Source organism: Mauremys reevesii, linkage group 3 (genome assembly GCF_016161935.1).
Source record: "Mauremys reevesii isolate NIE-2019 linkage group 3, ASM1616193v1, whole genome shotgun sequence".
Classification (NCBI taxonomy): domain Eukaryota; kingdom Metazoa; phylum Chordata; order Testudines; family Geoemydidae; genus Mauremys; species Mauremys reevesii.
In genome coordinates this window covers 77,797,746-77,817,417 of record NC_052625.1, presented here as the reverse complement: position 1 = coordinate 77,817,417, position 19,672 = coordinate 77,797,746, and the positions used below count along the sequence as shown (strand labels likewise).

Here is a 19,672-nt window from a genome sequence, read left to right as displayed (position 1 = left end):
AGGTGTACATACTGCCAAGCCATTCAGTGCACAGAAACTGCGCAGTTGCAGCGCTGTAAAAAAAACCACTCTGGCAACAAGAGGTGTACAGCTTTCTGCGCTGGGGCTACAGTGCCATGGTGCCAGTGTAGACACTGTGGTCAATTACAGAACTGCAGCTGGGCTCAGGGAGATGTCCCACAATGCCTGTTCTCCCCTCTCTGGTCATCAGTTTGAACTCTACTGCCCTGACCTCAGGTGACCAACCGTCATCCCCACCCCATAAATTCCTTTGGAAGTTTGAAAGTCCCTTTCTTGTTTGCTCGGTGATGCGTTCAGTGGTCTCAGCACGTCTTTCCAGGTGGCCATGCCTGCTCCATGCACCAGGTGATCCCCCATTTGGAGCAATGCCAAGCTGCTGGACCTCATCAGCATTTGGGGAGAGGAGGCTGTGCAGTCCCATCTGCGCTCCAGCCATAGGAATTATGATACATACAGACAGATTTCACAATGCATGACAGAAAGGGCCCCTGATCGGAACACATTGCAGTGCAGGGTCAAACTGAAGGAGCTGCAGAACGCCTACCACAAGGTGTGGGAGGCAAACTGCTGACCGGTGCTGCGTCCATGAGCTGCCAGTTCTACAAAGAGCTGTAGTATGCGATACTTGGCAGCAATCCCACCTCCGCTGCAAAAGTCACTGTGGATATTTCAGTGGCTCGTGTTCCAGTTGAGAGTGGACCAAGCCAGGAGGAAGAAATCTTGGATGAGGATGTGGAGGGGGAAGGGGACCCAGAGGCAGAGGATGACTCGGAGGTCAGAGATGCATGCAGCCAGGAGCTCTTTTCTACCCCAGAGAAGGCTAGCCAGTCACAGCTATCAGATGTTGGCAAAGTGCAAACAGGAGAGGAGGCCCCTGGTAAGTGGATTTGATTTTGGGAATCGCTGAAGCGAGTTATTGGGGGAAGGAGGGTTGCAGAAAGCAGGCTTGTCTCCCACCACATGCCTAGTTTGAGTGGCGGAACAGGGTGTTGATTGACTCCCTCGCTTCACGGGAATCTGCCTCAGAGATCTCCAGGAAACTCTCATGGAGATACTGGGCAATCCGCTGCCACAGGTTCTTTGGCAGAGCAGCTTTGTTTCTTGCTCCATTAATGGTAACTTTCCTGCACCACTGTGCTGTCACTGGGGGTGGAGTGGGAACAATACCATTGCTGTACAAAGGCGAGCCACATAGGGGCCAGGGCGGAAGACGCAGTCTTGGAGAAGACCCTCCCTTCATTCCCTTCCCCACCCTCAGCAGTCAGATATCTTCCATAATGAACATATCCTGTGGAAAGTGTGGGGACAGGTACGATTATCAGGCTCTCCCTACGAGCCACGTGCCCAGTATACAGCAGGGTCCAGGAAGAGTGATTTACCCTTCCCTTGTGGCTACTCACCATTTTGGGGGTCTGTGGCTCATGTGTGCTTGCCTGGTCAGCCAGTTAGTGAGCACTGTCTGTGTTTTAAATCACTGAGTCAGTGGTCTCTGTGTTGCAAACAATACTGCTTCTGTAAAATGTTGCGTTTAAACTTCACAGAGATGACCTTGGGATAGGGTTACCAGATAGCAACTGTGAAAAAACGGGACAGGGAGTGGGGGGTGATAGGTGCCTATATAAGAAAAAGTCCCCAAAAATGGGACTGTCCCTTTAAAAACAGGATAGATGGTCACCTTACCTTGGGAGCCCAGCCTCTCTCTTTGTTATCGGTGGCTGAATGGCTGCACAGAATTAGAAAGGGGCCAAGAAGAACTGTGTGATATTATGATGCACTCCGTGGCCAATAAGCAGAAACTGAAGGAGTGGCGGGACAGCGAGAAGAGGGACCGAAAGGAGAACGCAGCATGCCAGAATGAAGCCACGGAGCGGTTCTTAAATGTTATGGAGCACCAAGCAGACATGCTCCAGGCGATACTAGGTCTGAAAACCAAGCACTTCCACGCCCGCCCTTCCCTGCAGCTGCTGTCGCAAAATTCTTTCCCATGCTCCTCCCAGACACCACTAACACACTCTTATCAACCTCCTGGCTCCAGTCTATATCCACGGCATTCCACTCCTCCTCCCTCACAGTCCAGCAATGCTGACTCCCACTACCCACCGCACTCAAAACCCATCCCTCTGCAGTTTGGCCCTGCTGAAGTACAGTACCCACTGCATTGTATTCCAAAGGAGAAGGCTGGATATGATCCCTGGACATACACAAATCTTTAGCCATCTTGGGACCCCACCTCCTCCTGGGACCTTCCCTTCCCCCATGCCCCTCACTGCTGATATATTTTTTTTGTTTGCCTCTGTCCTCTGGTTGTTTTTTTAATAAAATAATTGTTTTGGTTTGAAAGCAATCTTTATTCTATTAACTGAAAGCAAACAGAGCCCTGCAAAGCAACAGACAATTATGTTAAGTCTTCATATTGCATCGTTTGCACCAATCACCGCCTAACATTACAAGCACTGCACTCCCGAGCATAGCAACAAATATTAGTGGCTTTCAGCTTCAAATTGCTGCCTCAAGGCATCCCTGATTCTTATGGCCCCACGCTGTGCCCCTCTAATAGCCCTGGTCTCAGACTGTTCAAACTCAGCTTTCAGGCGCTGAGCCTCAGCGGTCCAGACCTAATTGAAACTTTCACCCTTCCCTTCACAAATATTATGGAGCATAGACTATAAGCATAGGAATATTCATAGAATCATAGAATTCAAGATCAGAAGGGACCATTATGATCATCTAGTCTGACCCCGATCAAGATGGCAGGCCACTTCTTGCCATCCACCCTCCCTCCAGCGATTCCTCCCCACGACCCCACGAAAAACCCCAGAACACCCCAGCATTGGACATCCAACTGACCCTCCCTGAAGAAAAAAACCATACCCATGCACCAAACCCACAGCCCATTTACCAGTGTGTAACACTCCAGCCAAAAACTATTGTGCCTATTATACCATCCCGCCATCCCACTGTCCAAGCATGTGCTCCTCGTTATCCAATATTACTATCCTCCATCCTTCGATCTCTATTTCCTCCATAAATTCGATCTCCTGTTTGTCTGAGTCTTATTTCCCTTCTCTTCACATTGCATTTCTTTTGAAAGCTTTATATCGTTTGTCTCCCTGTCCATTAGATTACTTACTGTCAATTTCAAGCCTGCATTTTCCTTCTGTTTTATTAATCTCGTTGAACACATATATCCTTTCTATCTCCTCTTATCCTTCTTTTCTTCTCATTCCTCCCTCATTATCCTTTCTCTTCTTAAATTCTTCTCCTTCTCCTTTATCCTCTCTTTGGCTCTTCAAAACCTTTTCTTCCTTGTCAATCCATTCCTTCATTCATTCCAAACGCTAACATGAACGCCAAATTCCCTCTTCACAACAACCTCACACAATTCTCCAAAACATCTTTAGCACCACATATCACGCTCACTACTACTAATACCCCTACTTATATAACAACTATTAATGCAGGTCCCCCTCCTTATCCACAATGCCTACCCATAGTAATGCAACAGATCCAAAGTTCACTTTAGGCATCCTCCATATCTCATTACTTCCTCATGTCCCGATCAACAGCTTATAACATCCCTTCTCCTCTTCCTCCTCATTAAAACTGCATCCTGTTATTCTCTAAATATAATTTCATCCATCCTAAATGCATCCCCTTACACTACACCTTACATTTCTCACTCCTGAATTTCATCCTGTCCTCTAATATCACATCCTTCCCCTCCTTGGAATATCCCGATCCTCTTCATCCTGCACACTGGCAAATCCCCCAACTTGGTCTCATCCAGGGATTTATCAAAAATACTACCCTGGTGTTCCCAGATCAACCACTGGTAACCCCCCCCCCAATTTCCACCCTCCCCCCCTCTCCAATACCCCTCACTCCCTCCCTTCAATTTCCCCCTTCCCCCTCTCACTTCTCAATTCCCCTTTTTTCTTCCCAGATCCCACTTCTTCATTCTTTCACATCCCCTTTCTCTCTTTATCCACACATTTTCCTTTCAATCAAAATCCATATCTTTTCCAACTTTAATTAGATCATTTAAAAGATCTACATTTCCCTTGTCTAAAAAAATCTCAATTTCTCAAAGTAAGGATACCCATTTTCCATCTACCTTTTCCATAAATCATGCCCAATTCATTCACTTTGCTTTCCCACTCTTTTAACTTTTCACCACTCTCTTTCTTTTTTTTTTGACATGACTAATTCTACTTATTCCCCTAGCCTAATTTTTTAACGGGTTTATTTTTTCATCTTGAATATGCAATATCCACTTTAGGGATTTAACCAGTTATTAGCTATACTTAAAGATTATTATTATTTATTATTTATTATTAATATTAATCCCTTAATATTCTTCGCAATTGATTTCTATCCCTACGATTTTCATTCTTATGCCTTTTCTATCTTCATTCAGGTGTTCTATTAGCTTCATCTTTCCGCATCTTCCCCCTCTTCCCCTTTCATTTCTTCCATTATCCCTTATTAACTTCATTCCCAAAGCATTAAGCCGAATATTGTGCCATTCCAAGATATTCTTTTTATTCCACTAATCTCCCTAATCTTTCCTATTTTTATTTTTCTTTCTTCGTTTCTTTATCTTTCTTTTTTTCTTAAACTTTTTTTTTTTCTTTTTTTAATGCTTTGCCTTCTAAACTTTCCAATCCCTCTCCTTTTCCTCTCTCCTTCTTCTTCCCTCCTCTCTCACTTTTTCCTTTTTTCTTTGCTGATCCCTCCCTCTCTTTTCCTCTCCTCCTCTCCTTTCTTTTTCCTACCCTCCTTTTCTGTTCTTCTCTCATCCAGCTCCTCTGCTAACTGCTACTTGCTCTGCCTCTCTCGGGCTACCATGCCTTCGCTTCTTCCTAACTCCAACTTGAACCAACCTGCCCCCCTAACCTGTCCCCCTACCAGCTATCCCCCCCCAGTCTAAATGCCTCCCTGTAGTGCCCAGTATTTAGTAAAATTATCCCTATGCCTTTTCTCACCATTAGCCCAGATTCAATTATTATTTATCCAGTTCATTTTCCATTTTATTCTCCAGACATTTGCTCATTCATCAAGGTCCCTACAACAATCCCAACAACTCAATCCTCAACATACCCTCCAAAATCTCCAAAAAAAAATCCTAAAAATTCAGCCCTCAGCATCGGTTCAGCAAACCTGAGCTAATTTATTCATTACTAGCAAAAGTTTTAAAAATCTTATCCTATTATTTAAAGTCCCCATTTCCTATAGCATATCCGTTTAAATGATCAAAAATAAAAAGCAGTAAGTTTCTCTATGTTTACCTTTAAAAAACAAAAAATCTTCTCATCATCAATCTCTTCTATCCCATCTCACAGTCCACCCCCCAATCCATGGTGGTGCCCAATCACTATCCTTTTTGTTCTCTCCCCATTGCATTCCCCAATTACCTATCTCATTTTTTTTCACCTCATCTCCATTACACAGTGCCTCATTATTTCATTACCTATACTCTTCCCCCCATAAACAGTGCATACCCTTCCTTCCCCTTACAGCAGCCTCTCCCCTAAATACCACATACCCTTCATACACTCCACCTCCATGTTTCCTGGTTCCACCCTCCGTTTTTGTTATTCCTCCGACATCCAGTAGCTTTTCCTGCATTTTTTGTCTCACATCCTCCATTTGTGGTGAACAACCTCTCTTTTTTTTCTGTTGGGCCTCACTCTCTTTTCCTTCCCAGTGGTACCTTACAGTACTAGTAGTCCTCCTGACTTCCTTATCTATCCTCTCTCCACCTCTGCTTCTCTGTCCCTATTCTGTTCCCTCACTCTGTTGTTATCTTGTTCTCCTCTGAGCGTTTCTACCTCCTGACACTCTCTCCCACAGTGTCTAGTCCTCCTCTTTTTTAATCAGCTCTTTCAATCCTCCTCTAGAGCCTCCAGCCTCCCTCCTAGAAGTGGGCTTCTACTTTCCTGGTTCCTTCAGAACAGTTTCACCCCAGTGCACCCCAATCCCTCCCAGTGCCCCCCCAAGCCTCCCTGTGCCCCCCACACCCTCCCTCCTCAGCCTCCTCCCTCTCACTCCTGCCTTCCCCCCCCCCACCAGCTTTCCTAGGGACAGGGATCACCTGACTGAAGATCACCTGAGCCGATCACCTGAGCTTGAGCCTCCTACTGCCCCTATCATAGGTCCTCATCTTCTCTAGCTGCGAATCTAGCTGTGTGTCATTCTCTCCTCTTCATGAGATCCTTGAAGAGGATTTCTTCTCACCCTGCTCCACATCCTTTTCCACATCGGTAGATCCTGTACATCTCTGTTCTACAGCACATCCTTCTTCCTGACTTCTCCTGCCAAGCCAGGGTCACAGCAACCCCCAACTGCCTTCGCCATCTCGCCTGGGGAGACCACCCCTCGCCTGGGACCTCCCTCCCCCCCTGGTTGCAAGCCCCTTCCTTCTCCCATCCTCTCCTTCCATTCCTATCATCCCCCCTCCCCTTCCTCCTCCCATCCCTCCCTCCTTCCTCCCCCCACTCTCCCTTTTATCTCCTCCCTTTTCTCCTCTTTTTTCCGGGACTGGCTCCACCCCTCTTTTTACACCCTCCCACTTCTGCTTGCTGTACCCCAAACTCATTCCTTCCTCACCAAAACCTCAAACCTTCTCCCTCTCACCCTCCCTTGGCCTCCTTCTCCTGCTTCTCACGCTCACATCCGCACATCTTCCGCCATCTTCCCTCCCCTGTGGTAGCCTCAGCCCCTGCCCCCCCTGCTCCCCCCCTCCCCCCTGGGCCTACCTTCAGCCATTGCTCCATTGCTTGCTCAGCCTCTCTCACCCCCCCGTCATTTCTCTATCAGGGTTTCCTGCAGCCTGGATCTTTGATCTTTTCCTCCAACAGCTCTATTAGGCGACACTTCTTGCATATATAGTACTGTTCTGGGTCCCCTGGGGGGACCAAGTACATACCACAGCTGCTGCTCATGTGTCCTGTGTCCTCCCTGCTGCTGCTCTGCTGGCTGCTGCTGGCTGCTGCTCTCTTGGCCTTGGTGGCCTCGCCTGTGGGACAGGGGGCACGTGGGACCCCTCCTTCCCCCTCCTCCCTCCCACTCCAAACTCCACTCCCCCCGCCCGCCGGCGGCCGCTGGGCCGCTGCGATCAGCTGTGCCGCTGCCTGGCCATTGCCATTGGCCAGGTCCAGCTTCCCATAGAGGCAGTGCCAGCGGGCCTTTAAATGGCCAAAAACACACTCAACAGTTATTCTGCACTTGCTCAGCCTGTTATTGAACCACTCCTTGCTGCTGTCAAGTTGCCCATGTATGGATTCATAAGCCACAGCATTAAGGGGGTAGGCAGGGTCTCCCAGGATCGCAATGGGCATTTCGACTTCGCCTACGGTGACCTTCAGGTCCAGGAAGAAAGTCCCTGCTTGCAGCTTCCTGAACAGGCCAGTGTTCCAAAAGATGTGCGTGTGTCATGCACCTTTCCAGACCAGCCTGCGTTAATGTCCGTGAAATGGCCACAGTGATCAACAAGCGCCTGGAGAACCATTAAGAAATACCCCTTGCAATTAATGTACTTGGTGGGTAGGTGGTCTGGTGCCAGAATTGGAATATGTGCGCCATCTATCGCCCCTCCACAGTTAGGGAAGCCCATTCAATCAATCGGTAGCAGTCTGGAGTAGCCAGCTTCCATAGTGCAATCGCCACGCACTTCTCCAATGACAGGGCAGCTCTCATTCTCATGTCCTTGAGACGCAGGGATGGGGCGAGCTCATCACACAATCCCATGAATGTGGCTTTCCTCATCCAAAACTTCTGCAGCCACTGCTCTGCTTGTCATCCCAGATGTGCATCATGATGTGATCCCACCATTCAGTGCTTGTTTCCACTGCCACTCATGATGTGTTGGTCAGAGCGAGCTGCATACTGGTCAACAGTTCAGGAGCCATTCCTGCAGCCCGAAGAGGCAGGGTGCGCAGTACACAAACCATTGAAAGATGGTGCCAAATGCAGACGGAAGCACAGGGATTGCTGGCATGTGAAGCAATGCATCGGGGCATTGGGACAGGACACAGGATGCCCCACAACCCCCTCCGCCTTCCAACAGCTCTTAGCAGTGGAAGACGAAGAAATGCTCTGTGGGATAGCTCCCCAGACTGCAACACTCCGAATACCGCTGCAAGTGCCACAAGTGTGAACATGCTATTGTGCAGGCTGTTGACAGCGTGAACACACAACAGCAGTTTCCCTTTAGTGCTCTGTGAGTGGTGCTATAACCGCTGGCGATGTAACTCTGCCAGTGTAGACGTACCCTTAGTTTAGAATTTAACTAGAGAATTTAGGGTTGACCTACACATAACCTTGCACCAAAATAACTAACTCAATTTTAATTTTGTTATTTTGGTGCAAGTGTGTGTGTGGATACTTATTTCAGGATATAAGTGCCCTGTTTTGATTGACAAGCAAAACTGAAATTCAACATCAAGACTGTTCTAACTTAACTTGGCACACTAGGAACTCTTCTGTAACTGCAGAAACCAGAGCCCGGCATGCTTTTGCAACAACTTCCAGTCCCAGATATGCCTTCAGTACATCCCCAGAGGCTACAGGGGAGTGGGGACATAAAGCCATTCTGTTAGCTATTTGCCACCCAGGGAATCCTTTTATATCAGGGTATTTCCCAGGCATGGGTTCTGTCAGGTTTACAACCCCTAGATGCTGCTCAGCCATGGTGAAATGGAGAATCTGAACCATTGTCTGGCAAAAGCTTAATCTTACAACTGGCATAAAACAACCCAATGTGTATTTCTTGTTTATTGATTATTTTCAATGCAGATTTGTAACTGAAACATAAACAAAACTTATTCATGTTCAGGTTGCCCCAGAGGTAACACTTAAAAGTTTAATTGGTTCCATAAGAAGTTCCACTGAGGGCACACCATTCACAGAAATGGTGGCCTCAGGGACAAAGAAAAGTAAATGAAAATGGAGAAAAATAATGCAAGTTATAAGGGGCAACATAAACATATATATTTAAGGACTTTGGATGACATTCTCACAGAAAGAACTGCAGATGGAGCTTGAAGAGTTGCAGCCACAAGCAAAGTAGAAAATATCATTCTGAAGCCTCCTCAGACAGCCAGGGGTTTCCTGATTAGCAATCTGCCTGCGTAGGGTCAGCATTTAACCTATAGTTTGTCATTTATCTGGGATGTGGTTACCCATGAATGATTGGTTTAACTTAGCAAATAGCTAACTTTAGTTCATCAAAAAAATGAAGTGGCTAATGTGCCTGTCACCAGCCAGCTGCTTGGGTGGCCCTGTGGTCAGCCACACTGGCCGCTGCAGCAGTCACAGAAAGTTATGGAATCCATGACTCCTGCAACCTCTGCGATAGACACGGAACCCTAGTCATCAGCTGTATTAAAATATTTATCTATATTATATGTACGGTGTTTAATTTTCTTTATAATCTGAAGAAGAAAGATGGGGGTCTGTGGAGGAGTAATTTACTAACCATGGCAAATTTACTACGTCGATTTCTCCTCTATCTAGACTAAATATACTCCCAAGGAATATACATGCATCTTTCAGGGGTCACAAATTCATAGCTCATCTCCATTTTGGACTTGTGACCACAAAAAAGGCAATTTATGTGATTCCCAGATTATAACATAAATCTAAAATAACATTGGAAGAGGGGCTACCAAACATACATAATCAAAGCCATTCAAAATTATGGAATAAAGACTAGAGACAAGAGAAACAACTTTAAAGCTATCCTTGTCTCTCTCCAGCTGTTAGGTGCTTGCTTCTGAACTCTTAGGATATGTCTACACAGCAGCAGGGAACATACTTCCAGTGCAGGCAAACAGATGCGCTAGCTCTACTTAAGCTAGTGTGTTAAAAATAGCACTGTGACCACAGCGGCACAGGCTAGCCTCCCAAGCACGTAGCCAGAGAGGACTGGGTTGGTTTGTACTTGGGCAGCTGATCTGCTGCCTGTGATGCTGGGCCACGGTGCTTAGCACACTAGCTGGAGCACAGCTAGCATGTGTCTGTCTATCAGCATCTGGGAGGGCACTTCCCAGGGTGATTTAGACTTATTATTTCCTAGTTTGTCATAAACTGATAGGGTTGCTGTCAAGTAATTTGTAGGTTTCTCAACAAACAAACAATTGAATATTTTTGTGTTTTGTTTTTCAAAGGAGATATTTTGTTCAGATTTAAATATTACTTTGCATTACATGCAACCAAGCATTGTGCTATTATTCTGTTGCAAAAGAACCAAACTATTGAAACACTGAAAAACAAGCAGTCTGGATTCCTGGTGTAAAGTGAGTCAAGTGCACAGAATAAGCACTTATCATAAGTAGTGAAAAGTTGTTATTTAAATTTCAAAATTTAAGAATTAATGCGTTTTATTAACATACGTAAGGAAATTTGTTTTTTTAAGTATTATTTAACTTTACCATGCCCCTTTAAAGTCATATAAATACACATTTTTATTAATGTCAATAACTAAGTGAAAGCCCAAAAATGGATATATGTATTACAGTTTAATAAAGAAGTATTTTTATTATAAAAAGACAAAAAAGCTGAAGGTTTGTGTTGTCTAAAGACAGGAACAGCTGTACGGACTTTTTTTGCCATTTAGGGTATTACTCTCTTTAAAATGACAGGAAGCGGTGGCAGATTTTTTTTAGCATTTTAAACTGCTGGATTACATTTATGGTTTGTAGTAAAACATACCAGACACACTATATACAGCTCTATCTCGATTAGTCAAATGGGGCGGCAGCGAGGGAGGGTAGAAAAATGACACTGTATACATTTGTAAAAACGAATTTTCAAATAAATAAGTGGGTTTTTTTGTTGTTGTTTGTTTTTTTGGAGTGTAATTACCAGACATTGTGGGGACATGACACTTCCTGGGTAAAAATTAGCTTTTGACAAATAAGGTTGGTTGTTTGCATAACTGAGTACTGGTATAGTTAAAGCAATAAAACTTTCTAACGTAAACAAATTTAAAAAGTATAAATTAAAGAGTTTTAATTTGTTTTATGACACTTGTAATCAAGTTCAGTTAAAAGCAGGGGTAGGCAACCTATGGCACGGGTGCCGAAGTTGCCACGCGAACTGATTTTCAGTGGCACTCACACTGCCCGGGTCCTGGCCACCAGTCCGGGGGGCTCTGCATTTTAAATTTAATTTTAAATAAAGCTTCTTAAACATTTTAAAAACCTTATTTACTTTACATACAACAATAGTTTGGTTATATATTATAGACTTATAGAAAGAGACCTTCTGAAAACGTTAAAATGTATTACTGGCACGCGAAACCTTAAATTAGAGTGAATAAATGAAGACTCGGCACACCACTTCTGAAAGGTTGCCAACCTCTCTAAATCATCCCTCAGATGATATCCACTATATTAGGGATTAGCAGCCTTTCAGTAGTGGTGTGCCAAGTCTTCATTTATTCACTGTAATTTAAGGTTTTGCATGCCGATAATACATTTTAACATTTTTAGAAGGTCTCTCTCTCTAAGTCTATAATATATAACTAAACTATTGTTTTATGTAAAGTAAGCAAGGTTTTTGAAATGTTTAAGAAGCTTCATTTAAAATTAAATCAAAATGAAGATCTTATCAGTCTAATGCAGTGGCTCTTAACCTGGGGTGCATGCACCCCCTGGGGGTGCGAGACATGCAAGATTTTTTTAGAAGGTAAATCATCGAAAACACAAATTAAGCACAGGCACATAAGTACAACTACTTTGTTTCATCAAACCTATGTATTTATTAACATTATACATGTTTTAATGATTATTGTATTATGCAAAGTTTTTACGTTTTTAAGTTTTCAAGTTTTTAAGCCAATTGTAGTGTAATTTTTTTTTATAAGGGCTGCAGAGCGCTGGGACCAGGCCAGGAGCAGAGCCCTGGGCTGGCTGCCGGTACTGCAGGCTGGCAGGAGGGCGAGCAGGGCCCGAGAGGCCCAGATCCGGGCTGGCAGGGGGCCGGGCAGCTGGAACCCCAGACTAGCAGCGAGGTGAGCGGGGCCGGAGGCTGGTATCCCAGGCCGGCAGCAGGCTGAGCGGGACCGATGGCCGGGACCGTGGCTGGTTGGGGCCAACGGCCAGAACCCCAGACTGGCAGCAGGCTGAGCAGCTCAGCCCACTGTCAGTCTGGGGTTCCATCCGCCAGCTCCTGCCAGCCAGGGTCCTGGCTGCTGGCTCCGCTCAGCCGCTGCCGGCTGGGAGTTCCAGTCAAAGAAATGCACATTTCATCACAACAACCTAAACTCTGACCCAAGAATTTTTAATATTTAAAAAAAAAATTATTTCAGGGATTCTATAAATTAGTATATTATCAGTTAATATATTTATCAACTAGCAGTACTTTTTTGTAAGTTCTGTTTCTCAAGAGTAATATTGTATATGTAGTTTAATAGAAAAAAGTATAAAATAAATAATTTTGCTAAAATTCTTTCACATGGGCACTCTATTCCAGAATATTTTTTTTTATTCCAAATAATCATTCTGGCTGGTACGATGGACAAAATGCCAGATAATTAAACTAATCCAATTTATAACGGCTCTTGTGAGGGGCTGACTCATTCAGTGTGCACCTGACAATATACTCATGTTCAATGGAAAGTTCAGTTACTAAGCATGTCTATGCAGCACTCTTAAAGTGTGATCTTAGAAGGTTCAGCTTTAACTGTGGGTACGTCTACACTACGGGACTATTCCGAATTTGCATAAACCGGTTTTGTAAAACAGATTGTATAAAATCGAGTGCGTGCGGCCACACTAAACACATTAAATCGGTGGTGTGCGTCCACGGTCCGAGGCTAGCGTCGATTTCTGGAGCGTTGCACTGTGGGTAGCTATTCCGTAGCTATCCCATAGTTCCCGCAGCCTCCCCCGCCCCTTGCAATTTCCGGGTTGAGATCCCAGTGCCTGATGGGGGAAAAATTATTGTCGCGGGTGGTTCTGGGTAAATGTCGTCAGTCACTCCTTCCTCTGGGAAAGCAACGGCAGACAAGCATTTCGCGCCTTTTTTCCCTGGATTGCCCTGGCAGATGCCATAGCATGGCAATCATGGAGCCTGTTTTGCCTTTTGTGACTGTCACCGTATGTGTACTAGATGCCGCTGACAGAGGCGATTCAGCAGCGCTACACAGCAGCATGCTTTTGCTTTTGCATGACAGCAGAGATGGTTATCAGCCATACTGCACCATCTACCAATCCATAAATTGGTAAAAAGATGAGCATGCTACCAGTCATTTTGCACCATTTGCTGCTGTCATAAGTGCCCCTGGCTGCTCTTAGCCAGGGGCGCAAAAGCCAAAATTGGGAATGACTCCCAGAGTCAATCCCTCCTTTTTGGTATCTAAAAATAGAATCAGTCCTGCCTAGAATATGGGCAAGTGTACTAGAGAACCACTGTATCAGAGAGCACAGCTGCTCTGTGTCAGATCCTGCAGAAATTATGAGTTGTATGCTATTCACAGGGGGTGCTCCTGCAACAACCCCACCTGTTGATTCTGTTCTTCCCCCAGCCTTCCTGGGCTACTGTAGCATTGTCCCCCTACTTGTGTGATGAAGTAATAAAGAATGCAGGAATAAGACACACTGACTTGTTAGTGAGAAATGAGTGGAAGGCAGCCTCCAGCTGCTATGATAGTCCAGACAGGACAGTAAGGAGTGTGGAGGAGAGGAGCCCAGCATCCCTCTGCTAGTCCAGGGGCAATTGAATCTTTTTTTTTTACACATGAAGGGTGGGGGCTGACAGAGCTCAGCCCCCTGTTGCTATGATGACGATGGTTATCAGCCATACTGTACCATCTACCAGGAAAAATTAGGGCCAGGCACCCTTGATAGACCTCACCGATGCTAGTCTGCATGGTTACCAGTCCTTTTGCACTGCCCCATGTGCCAATAGGCTGATGACGAGGACGGATACCAGTCGTATTGCACCATCAGCCACCCATGGCGGGGGGGAGCAAGGATGTTGGTGTTGAGTGCTGCAGCATCGGGTCTATCTGCAGCATTCAGTAAAGATAGGGTGACATGTTAAAGAGTCAAGAGAGGATTGTTTTCCCTTTCACTTCTGGGGGTGAGGGGGGGTGCATAAATTGCAGAACTATGCCCTGACCCACCGCGGACACTGTGTTTGACCCTAGAAGCATTTGGAGCTCAGCCAAGAATGCAAATACTTTTCGGAGACTGCAGGAACTGTGGGATAGCTTGAGTCCTCCAGTCCATGAGCGTCCATTTGATTCTTGGGCTTTCCGTTACGTTTGTCACGCAGCAGTGCGCTGAGCGCCTGCTATGGCGTCTGTCTGGAGATTTTTTTTAAAAATGATTTTGAATTTCGTCTTCTGTAACGGAGCGCTGATAGAACAGATTTGCCTGCCCTTACAGCGATCACATCCGCATGGTCCATGTGGGAGCTCTTTTTTTATTTTGATTTTTAACTGCATCGCCACACGTGCTGATCTGAGCTCCACGCTTGGCAAACAGGAAATATTCAAAAGTTCGCGGGGCTTTTCCTGTCTACCTGGCCACTGCATCCGAGTTCAGATTGCTGTCCAGAGCGGTCAGTGGTGCACTGTGGGATACCGCCCGGAGGCCAATACCATCGATCTGCGGCCACACTAACCCCAATCCTATATGGTAATACCGATATTAGCGCTACTCCTCTCGTTAGGGAGGAGTACAGAAACCAGTTTAAAGAGCCCTTTATACCGATATAAAGGGCCTCTTAGTGTGGACGGGTGTGGCGTTAAATCGGTTTTACGCTCCTAAAACCAGTTTAAACGCCTAGTGTAGACCAGGCCTTAGTTTAACATATGTTAAAGGCAGTGTAGTGTGCCTTGTCATCAACAGACTTTTAAAACACCTCAGATCTCTGACAAGATCTCAGAGGAAAAAAAGACAGTCACTGAGGGCATGTCTACACTCACCTCCGGAGGGGTCAATTTATCAGACTAGTGAAGACGCGATAAATCGACTGCCGAACACATTCCCATCGACTCCAGAGCGAGACACGTAGGCGGAGTCGATGGGGGAGCGCCAGCAGTCGCCCTACCACAGTGAAGACACCACGGTGAGTAGATCTAAGTATTTGACTTCAGCTACGTTATTCATGTAGCTGAAGTTGCGTAACTTAGATCGATCCCCTCCCCCTCGTGTAGACCAGACCTAAGCAATAGTCTAGGCCAGGTTCTGCTGCCATATTAACACAAGGATATCAGTATCAGTCTTCATTCTGAATGTCAATAAAAGTGTTAAATAGTCACTGAAAGTTCAACACTGAAAAAAAACTGAAAGATTGCAGCATGCAGAGCTCATGAAAAGGAGCACAGGACTGATTACCATCAGTATATTGGTGATTCTGCAGTCCAAATAACCTCCCTCCCCCTCGTGGCCTCACACTTTACATTGAACAAGTACTTCTGACCATAGGTTCTTTAAGGAAAACACTGACTTATAATGTTCCTATGGGCAGACAGTTAGGAGCACATTGTGGATGCTATCAGACAGGAGCGGCTCCAAGCACCAGCGCAGCAAGCATGTGCCTGGGGCGGCAAGCGCGGGCTGTGAGGTCTGCTGGTCCCGCGGACCTCCCGGACGGACGGGGCGGACCTCCTGCAGAAACACCACCTAAGGCTACCTGACTGCCATGCTTGGGGCGGCAAAAAACATAGAGCCGCCCCTACTATCAGAATACAAACAGCAAACAACAATTAAGGTACAGACTAGAATTCACATAGGAAAACCTTCAAGGCACCATCACCGCACCACTGTCTAACATGCTAACCAATATTGTCTCATTGTTTCCATGTACTGCACTGTCTGTCTGTACCCATCTGTTGTCTTTTGTCTTAAGACCTAGATTGCAAGCTCTTTGGAGAAGGGACTGTCTAATTCTGCAGCTCACACAACACACACAGTATGAAAGTGATATTTCTTAGCTCCAGGAGAACAGCTAGTATTTCCAAATCTCTACACACTGTGGCTAAACTGTTACGGGCCTTTTTCCCATTGCAGACCACATATCCATGCCCTCCCAATACAGACAATATATTTCACTAAAATCAGACAGAGCTACAGTATTTAGCAGTGGGTTGATTAGAAACCTGATATAAAATAAAATAAAATAAAGTCTTGTGACCCTGTAAATTAGGATTTTATGACAAAACATATTAGAAATGTATGTCAATCTAAGCCAGGTGATATAGTTTTGAGTCAAGGTGCTAATGCAACTTAAGTAACACACCAGCAACAATCACCATATAAAGCATCAACTCGTTCCTTTCACTAGCAAGACAGACAGCCATAGAAGGCAATCCACCAAGGAATTCACACTGGTTACTTATTTTTAAAATCCCCTGGTATTTGAAGAGAAATTGATAGTCATTTTAGAATCCAGCGCAACAAAAACATCAACCTTGTCTCTCTTCTCATCACTCCTGGGGGAGAAGAAAGCCTGTTCTTGCCCAAGGGAACAAATTAACTCAAAAAAGTCTGATGAAGTGGACTGTAGCCCACAAAAGCTTATGCTCAAATAAATTTGTTAGTCTCTAAGGTGCCACAAGTACTCCTGTTCTTTTTGTGGATACAGACTAACAGGGCTGCTACTCTGAACCCTAGGGGAGACATTGGGCTAAGATCAGTGGTTTTCAACCTGTGCCCAAAGTCGATGACTGTTCCAACCCCCAGGGGTCTGCAAAAGGTTGTCCTTACCACAGAACAGTGGTTTCCACCCTGTGGTCTATGGACCCCCTTGGGGTCAGCAGATTATGTCTAAGATTTCCAAAGGGGTCTGCATCACCACTTGAAATGTTTTAGGGGTCCACAATTGAAAAAAAAAGTTGAAAATCACTGGGCTAGATCCTCTCATGTGCAGCAGCCCAGTTCCAGCGAAGTAACTGAATTTACACCTGCCGAGGATCTGACTCGGAGAGTTCAGATCCGCATTGGTAAGTTTTGCATGTAGCCTACGCCCTGTAGTGGAACAAACCCCCGGAAATCCAGGCAACAAAAGCACTTTCAGGGAGGGAGCTTCCCAGCCGAGAAAGGCGGCGGGCGGGCGGGGGCATCTGCTTTTCATTGGGTTTGTCGTTAGCCAAAGTCTCCCAGCTCGGAGACCTCCCCGCGCCCGTTCCCTTGGCCTGTTGCGCAGCGCCGTGTCCCGGGACGCAGCAGCGCTCGGCTCCGCGGCCGGGCACCAGCCAGAGAGGAGGGAACGGGGGGGTTCGACGTGCTGAACCCGAGCGGCTCGGCAGCGGGTCACTCGGCGGAGCCTCTCCCAGTCCCAGCGGGGGCTGCGCTACAGCGGCTGCGCTTGGCCGCTAGCGAGCGGGGCAGCCCCGCCCGGCCCGCCCTGCTCCCCGCGGAGCCCCCGCGCCGCCCTGCTCCCCGCGGACAGAGCCCAACCCAGTTATCCCCCCCCCCCCCCAGCCCCGCACTCACGTAGAGGGAGCCGACGCTGGAGCCGTAGAAGCGCAGCGGGGCGCTGAGCTCCAGGGGCGGGGAGCTCACGTCGTCCCCTGGCTCCAGCTCCGCGTCACCCCGCTCCGCGCCGAAGGGGAAGAGCAGCCCCCCGCGGGGCAGGCAGCCCCCGGGCACGGCCAGCCCCAGCAGCGCCCACAGCAGCGCCCAGCCCCAGCTCCGCCCGGGGAACATGCTCGCCTCGCCCGCCGCCTCCCTGCACAGCGCGCGGCAGCAGCTCCAGCGCGGGCGGCGGAACTATGAAGCCCCCAAAGTTTTAAACCCAGCCAGGGCTGGGGTGGGGAGGGGAGAGGGGGACTCGTGAGGGGCTGAGGCGCAAACCAATGAACAAAGCAGCTCAGAGAAAACCAGCCAATCACAATTAGAGGGGAAAGGCTCCCCCACCCCTCACTGCATCCCGACCCCATCAATACGTCTCTTTCGTACCGAGAACATAATAAAAAAAACAAGCAAACCCATCGGCCTGAGTTTTCCCCCGTTAACCCTATCCTCGACTTCAGAAACTCAAGGTATCCCCCCTACTCCCATCCCAGCCACAGTGGGCCACAACTCACCCGACCAATAACATCTCCTTTCCTTTGCAGTTGAATTGTTTTTTGTAAGTTTAGAAAATGAAGCACATCTCCTGTAACGCGTTCCCTCCTACTCTCTTGATGCAGTAATTCTCTTAAGAAAACCAACCAAGTTCCCTGACTCTTGAAAATACAACAGATTCCAACAACAAGCGGTAGTGCTCAAGTGCAGAGCAGCAGCAAACTCAGAAGAAAAGTAGATAGTACATTTCCCAAAAGAGAGAAGAAATTGTAAAACATTGCTTTTCACCCTATTTCTGTTCTTATGTGGAAAAAATGTATCTACAACAAATCCATAGGAGAGAGGAGAGAGAGAACTCATTTTCTTGTACACTTTGTCTTTCTTAACTTTGGAGTTGAAATCAAGCAGTTCAGTTTATATGAGACAGACAGAACTCTGTACTCCGACTATGAGTACTCATAATTTTGCAGGGATGCTTCCATATCCCACCAGATTAGGCTGTTCTTCTGATGTGGCAACAAATCCTTCTCTTGTCTGAATTTAGAGGCATAAGAACTCTGGGAAGCTGGAGGATTCTTGAAATAAATAAGAATTTGATAAGAAGTCTGGATATTTAAATATTTGTGTCTGTATATTTGCATCAGTAATGTCAGTGATATACATTCTTTGACCCTGAGTCTGGATTTTTTAAAAGTTCTTTTGATTTAGTCAATGTTATCTGCAACATATGAATATTTTCACCTTTTGTGCTGTTTCCATTGTGTCTGAATATTGAGGTGAATTTTATTTAAAGTGTCCTGTTGAGCATCTTTACTGATATCTGGAAGAGGGATAAAAAAGCATTCACAAAGGTTACTTATTATCTGGGAGACATTACAAACACCATTCAGAACTGAGAAATTATGCAGTTTTTGATTAAAAATTAGGGCAAGAAATATACTCAGAATCAACCTGGAATTCCACCAGCTAATATATCATGGGGGAAATATAATCCAAAACAGACATGGACACAAGGTTTTCAGTAGATGATAAATTAGATGTGATAGTTTACAAAGCAATGCAGTGTCAAAAAATCCAATGAGATTTTGCGCTGCATACGAGTAGGCATTATTATGTTACAGACTAGGGAGATGATTGTCCCTTTATGGATATGGTGCCACTATTTTTATTAGATCATTTCTGAGTATTTCAATGCCAGAAAGATACATATTAAAAAATCTTGGAGGGAATTCAGAGAAAAGCAACAACAATTATTAGAGGACTAGAAGGAATGACATATAAGGTATTAGTATAGTATAGTATGTATAGGTTTCAGAGTAGCAGCCATGTTAGTCTGTGTCCGCAAAAAGAACAGGAGTACTTGTGGCACCTAAGCTTATGCTCAAATACATTTGTTAGTCTCTAAAGTGCCACAAGTACGCCTGTTCTTTTTACTTATGTATACTGTAGCTTGGCCAAATGACAACTGCAAGGGGACTTAATTACCATCTTTTGTTATGGATAAGATCACCCTCCAGTACACATATGAATGGCATAAATACCAAAGAGGGGGAGGAATTATTTGGGGTGGTCCCAACTGTCATAAATGGGAATGATAGGATCAAAATAACTGAAGGAAAACATGATCT

The 19,672-nt window shown here is 45.9% G+C and overlaps 1 protein-coding gene across 1 annotated transcript in view; it reads right to left on the bottom strand.

Annotated features, from left to right (window-relative positions):
- The window catches only part of NID1 (nidogen 1), an 83,225-nt gene extending 65,493 nt beyond the window's left edge, over positions 1 to 17,732 (bottom strand). Inside the window, exon 1 of the mRNA XM_039530918.1 lies at positions 17,472 to 17,732. Coding sequence (XP_039386852.1) covers positions 17,472 to 17,684 — 213 coding nt within the window. The 5' untranslated portion in view covers positions 17,685 to 17,732. The remainder of the gene's footprint in view (positions 1 to 17,471) is intronic.
- Positions 17,733 to 19,672: the final 1,940 nt, after the last annotated feature.